This window comes from Hibiscus syriacus, unplaced genomic scaffold (genome assembly GCF_006381635.1).
Source record: "Hibiscus syriacus cultivar Baekdansim isolate YM2019G1 unplaced genomic scaffold, ASM638163v2 tig00008957_pilon, whole genome shotgun sequence".
Classification (NCBI taxonomy): Eukaryota; Viridiplantae; Streptophyta; class Magnoliopsida; order Malvales; family Malvaceae; genus Hibiscus; species Hibiscus syriacus.
In genome coordinates, this window is record NW_024062178.1 from 184,925 (window position 1) to 191,706 (window position 6,782).

The 6,782-nt window shown below is 37.6% G+C and overlaps 1 protein-coding gene across 1 annotated transcript; it reads right to left on the minus strand.

The window, feature by feature from the left end:
- Positions 1-1,801: 1,801 nt before the first annotated feature.
- LOC120202598 (auxin response factor 9-like) lies at positions 1,802-6,183 on the minus strand. The gene is made up of 14 exons (XM_039203004.1): positions 5,660-6,183; positions 5,461-5,576; positions 5,226-5,321; positions 4,831-4,887; positions 4,556-4,708; positions 4,370-4,454; positions 4,095-4,185; positions 3,792-3,956; positions 3,599-3,712; positions 3,424-3,496; positions 3,177-3,333; positions 2,489-3,096; positions 2,206-2,393; positions 1,802-2,102 (listed from the first exon to the last, which is right to left on the minus strand). The coding sequence occupies exons 1-14, from the start codon at positions 5,709-5,711 to the stop codon at positions 2,012-2,014; spliced, it is 2,046 nt and encodes a 681-aa protein (XP_039058935.1). The 5' UTR covers positions 5,712-6,183; the 3' UTR covers positions 1,802-2,011.
- Positions 6,184-6,782: the final 599 nt, after the last annotated feature.

Below are 6,782 nucleotides of genomic sequence, written 5' to 3' on the forward strand. Positions count from 1 at the left end.
ATTTAATTTAATTACCAAATAATAATATATTTTTCCACATGTATGGATACTGATACTATATCAGGTAAAAATATGATAAAATCAGATTCATTGACAAAACCGGTCAAATTTACTTGATATGTTAAAATATGGACACTTTTTAAAAAGGATAGATACTTACCGATAACCAAAGTTTACCGGTTACCAAATTTTTAATAGTTTTTCATATTCTACCTAAACATTATTAGTTGTCAACATAATAGGTACCGCTAAACCGAATTTATTAAATACATTTTAATGTATCCGATATTACCGTATATTAATCGTATATTAACCCGCCTTTCCTGAGACAATCCCGAGGAACAAGAATCACTGAATTAGTGAAACATGGTGGCGTAAGGAGGTGTGCAATGCTGATCCTGAGACGTCTATCAATGATAGATTAGTCAAAATCACCCATCTCCGTTGAGATTCGTGCGACTGTTGTGGCTCACCCATGCAGCGTACTTCTTGCTCCAGAAAAAAAGGGGGAAACGGTCCAATTATTTTGCTAGGCTCAAACATATTTCTATACATTTTTAATAAATTATTTTGGGATAACATTGGCCTAGAGCATTGGAAAGCTGAAACTTATTTATATAAAAATGCCTTATTTTATTACTCGTAACTCTGTAAAGGCATCTTTGACTAGGGGAAAAGAACCAAATTTGGGTATATGCAGCGTCGCCATCTCTCCATTCATATTTTCCATACATGTGGATGGCTGGCTATATTTGCCGTTATGCTCAAGTTTTAATGGGTCCATCTTTCGTTTTGCCCTGTTGCATCTTCGTGTTTCTTAAAAGGCGGACATTTTAGGTTTATTATTGTATGCTTGCGTCCATAAGGTTTATAGTTTACACACTGCAAACAACTGTCATGAACTACTTGATAGCCATTCTGAAAAACAAGCTATGCTTAAACCGGATCCTGAACCGAACTTCTGCCATGCCATGACTCAAAAAAAAAACGTAAGATTTGTCGAAACCAAATCGAGCCAGCCACAAAGTAGCCTAGTTCATATTTAACAACAATAAAAAATATTTTTTTATTAATAATTCCGTTTATTTTATAATTAAATTAAAACGATAGCTTTTTTTATTATAAAGTATGAACCAAACCAGGCCTGATGATTTGACAGATCAAATCTAACAATGATTTGAAAATGTATCTTTAGATCGACATTTTAACAAGAGAGCACATACAAAAGCACCTAAAAGGAACATATCTATAGACGATCAAGACTTTTACAATCTTGAATTGACATGATTGGCTAAACACTAATGAAAGCTCCCCATAAAGAAGTAATGGCCAATGGGCACGTAGAGATTAAACGTCCCTACAAAAAGAATTATCATTATTTGAACTCGTTGCTTGAGGGAAAAGGTCTGAAGTTTGGCAAAGCAATGGAATTTACAATAGGACTAGACCCGCCTCGGCTACCCATCCGACATCAATTCCCCAATGAGCTCACCGCTTACTCGACAACAGCTGCTATCAGTGCTTCATATCCTAATACAGGCTATCCTTCTAGCCGGACAAACGGGGCTAATGACTAACGAAAACCGACCCAGACAGGGTAATGACTAACGAAAACTGACCCAGACAGGCTAATGACTAAAGAAAACCAAAACAAAGACGCATTTCACATTTACAAAACAGAGGAAACCAAAAGATTAGAAACACCCCCTGAACCCACCACCCACCACCCACCACAAAGATAAGTATTCACATAATCCTATTCCTAGCCTCTAAGCCTATCTAATTCTCGAACAAGTCTTGGTTCTTCAAATCCAGGTGACGTATTTTTGTCTTCCTATGGTAGGCAGCTCCAAAAATCGAGCTAGTGATTAGTGTCCCTAGACTCTAACAACCCTCCATAGCTCAGAAGTCATACAAAAGCTTCCACCGACAACAAAAGAAAAAAAAAAGAACAGCAGGTACAGAATGGGGAAAAATAAAAATAAAAAGGTTCTTATTTTACTTTTCAGGCTTAATCTGAGCTAGTTACAGTCCCTGTGGTCATTTTTTTCACATCCTGGCTTGAACAGATAAATATTCTTCTTACCATATTACAAAATTCCCTGCAAGGATGAAAATTTGGAGAGAATAAGATAAATTCTGGAAGAGGCTTCTTTCTTCTGTATATTTAAAAAAAGGAAAAATAACATGCATCAAGTAACTTACTGCCATGGGTCATCACCTACGAGCATCATATCCCCTTCATCATCAGTGTAGACGATCTCCCACTTATTCCTAGGGCGAAGCTCTCCCTTAATATCAAACATCTCCTCTAGTTCATCTATAAGCAGATCGTACCCTGCCAACGTGGTCAAGTCCACAGCACGACCAACAGCAACCCCCTGCATCTGAACCTGTTCACATATACAACCCCGAAGAGAGTTTATTGGAAATTGTTCAAAGAAGTCGATGGTTTTACAAACATATGAACATATGTTACTTCCAATACCTTAGTACGACTTCTTGTAGAATTAGAACTTTGCCTGTTCTGGATCTCTTTTGATGATACCTGTAACTGTTCCTCCTGCTTGTCTTTAGAATCTTTTGAAATGTCAGACTTCTGGTCAGAATCAGTGGGTGACAGAGTACTTATACCATGTCCTTCAGTAGTACCAACAGTCACATTAGAAAGTTGTGTATGTGTCCTCTCCACTGGAGTAGAACTCACAGAATGGTTTATCAGTTCAATACCAAACAATCGGCAACTAGCAGCTGTCTCAGATTTCTTTAACTTTTCAATTGGATCAAAGGTTGAATCATCCTTCAGTTGCGGATTTGAAAAGCTTGAAAGAAGAGACCAACCAGACACACTTTTGCTACCCTCTATTGCATCAGGAAACGGATGCTGAGAAACACTCATGCCAGAAGGCAGCCAGCTTGCTTCATTTCGAGTCTTCGAGACAGAGCTGCAACTACTGTTTATCTCTGTCTGCATGTGATGCCACAGGACAAGATTCTCATTTCTTTTAGCTTCGGCAGAAACGTTATGTTGACTTGGATCACGGGAATGCATCACTCCAGAATTCCAAGGAGCTGATGCTGTTGTTGTTGGCATGTCTACAATATTTCAAAGAACAAGTCAGATATAACAAGCATAAGTATAACATATAAATAATTCAAGGAAAAGTATGCCTTACATAGAGCAGGATTTTCAGTGGGTGGTCGAGGCCTTTTGTTTTTAGCTGCTGCATTTGGTTGAGTCAGAGTGGGTGGAATTGGAGCAACAAAGGGATCTATCTCCCATGGTGAAACCCTGTCAGGCCTCCGAATAAAGGCAGGCTCATCCCATTGTACCTGTTGAGAAGCATTAAGAAGTCTTTGATGAACATGACCAGCCTTAACAATTTAAATTAAAGTTGGATATTTCGTGTAAGAACCAATTACCTTCAGTGAACGCCATTTTGAATCTTTCCAGTGAGGAGAAAAGTCTTCAACACCAACAATTGTTCCAGAAAACCTTATCAATCAAGGTATGCTGAGTGAGTACTTAAAGAAAAAAAAAACTTTTTTCCCTTAAAAAATACCAATCCAGATCAATCATGTGGTTAAGTTCCACTACCTTCTCTCAGGAGAATCTTCCCCTTCAAACCTCATCTTAAATCTCATGCCAACAGCGAACTTATTATTAAGAGCATCTAAATATTTGTTCAACCCGATGATGAATTGACTTGTCCTGATATTTTACGTGAAATAAATATGAGAAAAGAAAATAATTAGAGTCTCTTTTTTTGGTAAATCCATAAATATCATACCTTGGCTTATAATAGACAACGAAGAGGGTTTGAGTTGAAAGAGCATGAGATGCAGTTGCAAGAACTCCCAAGTGCATATTCCGACTTGAAATCACTGATGGCGGCATGCTGCTCTGTTGACGAGCTACCCGCCTCACTCCAACACGGAGCTCCCCATTCTCCCCTCTATAGGACCAAGTATTAAATGAATAGATCATCAGCTACAATAAAAATGAATATAACTTGCAAAGAGCAGAGCACATGCAGGCATACACAAAAATATCTAAGTGGAGAAAAATGAGAAAAGAGAAAAAATATATATACCTTAGGAACACAAAAGAATCACCAGCAACTAATCTCTTTGAAGTAACAAATGTACTCCATCCTGTTGTGAGCAAATGCCTCCTTGGTTGACCTGTTCAATAATAAACAAATAAATCCGAGTGATTCGCTCATTCATGGTGGGCGTACCTTTTACATAGAATGAGAGGTCAAAACATAAAGGCTTATTTAAGTATCTCATATCTACCAAAACCAAAAAGGCACTTTAATATCAAAATTTTGAATGAAGAAGACAGAAAATAAGGTGTTTCGGTTACCTCTGAAAATATGCTTAAAGCGCCACTCATAACCATGAAGATCCTTTGCATCCAATTCCTGGGTTGGCGTTGCCTGGTTCATGTCCTGAAAGACAACCACTTCCAGAAATCAATAAACTGAAAATCTATGACAGTTGACAGAAGATGAAAAGGCCAAAACAAATAGCTTGATTTAGAACACAATACCAGTGGAGGAAGGCATTCGGTGGCATGTTTTCTAAGAACAGAAAACCCTCCATGGGTGCTCGTGTCCGAGGCTGTTAAAACCTTGCAGAATGAGTGAACTGTAGGTCTTTGAGGCTCAGGAGGGCATGCATCAGGAGTTGTTGGCTCAGGTTGCTATAAGATGCCAAAAATATAATTGGATATCAGTAATTTCAAACAATATAATAAGAAAGAGAGAGAGACCAACTTTGTTTTTGTATTCTAATACTGAGATATGTTCAAATTTGATTACTTACATTCGGTTCCGGCAACAGAGTTATTTGTGCATAAACTTCATCTGTTTCTCGTTCAGCCTACAAGCATCAAAATCCATAAAAATTATCCCCAAATCAATCATGTTGATAGAATAATATAATGATCCACTTTGTCTACATCACTTAGCATTGGACTGAAAACACAATTTATCCAGCCAATAAAACTAATTACTCAAAAAGGAAAGTTAATTATTCAAAGCTTAAGGTTTAGATTCTCTTAAAGATCAAAAACAATAAAAACAAATAGATCCAAATAATTATTCCACTTCTTTTTTGTTTCCTTCAGTTTCTCAGCAACCAAACAGACAATCAAAGCACGGTCTTTAAACTACAACAACCCATACAAAGCAACTGAAAAATCAGATATGGAAAATTACCAGCATCTGAATATGAACAACACGGCAAAGAATCTTTGATGGAAGATTAAACAACGGAATCCGCTGATTCAACTCCTGATTCGTGGACGCTTCCAACTAAAACAATCCCCACCAAAAATAGCAATATTTCAATCAACAACCCGTTTCAAATATTTCCGAATAAAACAAACAGACAAAAAAGAAATCAGATCAAAAAAGAAAGGGAAAAAACAACAAAAAAGGAGAAAAAACTTGCCTGTTCCATATGCCCTTGTGGAAAATAATATACTCTCTCTTCAACTCGAGGAACCTCAACCAGAGGTCCGGCACATAACTTCCATAACTCCGTATACAGATCATCCCTTCCGTTTCCTATCACACAAAAAGGAAATGAAAACCTTCAAAAAAATCCAGAAAAAAAAGAAAGAAAGTAGATTAAGAAAATCTCTTCTTACCTTCAGAGGACACATTATTCGTCTGCGAAAGCGATCCGACTCTATTCGCCATTTAACTATCCCTAACTCACCGAGTCAACAAGCAGAAACAGTAGCAGAGAAGCAATTAAAAAAAACCAAATAGATCCTCTAAATCGCTGTAGTACTTCACTTATTATGTACAGTTAATCACCAAAATAAAACCAAATAATTACGATTAATAACAGAGATAATCAACACGATTTAACTGCTCGACTCTTCGATTCCAATAGAACAAAATTTTCCACACAATGTTTTTTCCCTCTCCGTAACGATCGCGAGATCCAAATACCGTAACCGAAAACCGCTTTAACGGTTGCAATACCGCCTTTTACTTCCCCAGGAGAAAACCGCTTTTCGCTTTCACTTTTCTACTCTCTTTGTCTGAAAAGGAAGAGAATCCCCCCAAAATCGCTTCCCGCGCGTCTTATATTACGCAACTTTGTTTTGTTGTCTGCCTTTAAACTCCGATTCTTGTTTGGTTTTCTTCTCTGTGAAAAGTGGTGTTTATCGCATGTTTAAGGCTTAATTTAACTAACTGACTAACTCTGGTTCCGTATTTAACCGGGAAGGAAGGTTAAGGGTCCCTGAGGAGTCAACATAACGGACGTTTTGACGGTGAACGGTGAAAAGCCGTTACTAAGACGTTATACGTACGGATGATTGAACATGGGGATGCGTGTGGCTGGGGAAACGGGTGAGAGGCGTTAAGTATGAGTTGGACGTTACTTATTGCCGTTTGTTGCCGTCTCTTTCGTTGTCTGCTTCGAAACAGGCAACAGGGTTGGCTTGAGTTAACCCGGCAGAATTTTTGGGGTTGTTTTTTCTTTTTTTATTTTAATTGAAAGGAAGACTTGGGGAATTAATAGTTTGCCCTCGGAAGATGGTGATAATCACGAGGTTCTACAATAAGACTGTGGGGTCCACGTGAACTCGCGGTAAGAGTTGGATCTTGATCTTTTAAAAAAAATAGAAGGGTAAACTACATTCATAATAACTAAATTTTAATAGTATATTATTTAAGTAACTTAAATTTCGAAAGTTACATTAAAATCACTAAAGTTATTGGTAATCACAAAAGTGATCCCTCTGCAATGGACTTCTG

Bases quoted from the DNA above. Each gene is read 5' to 3' on its own strand.
- LOC120202598 (XM_039203004.1), bottom strand. From the start codon at position 5,711: ATGGCGAATAGAGTCGGATCGCTTTCGCAGACGAATAATGTGTCCTCT. The intron at 4,888-5,225 runs GTAATTTTCCAT...TGATGCTTGTAG, and splicing joins TTGTTCATATTCAGATGCTG to GCTGAACGAGAAACAGATGA. The intron at 2,103-2,205 runs GTAAGTTACTTG...TCATCCTTGCAG, and splicing joins GTAGGTGATGACCCATGGCA to GGAATTTTGTAATATGGTAA.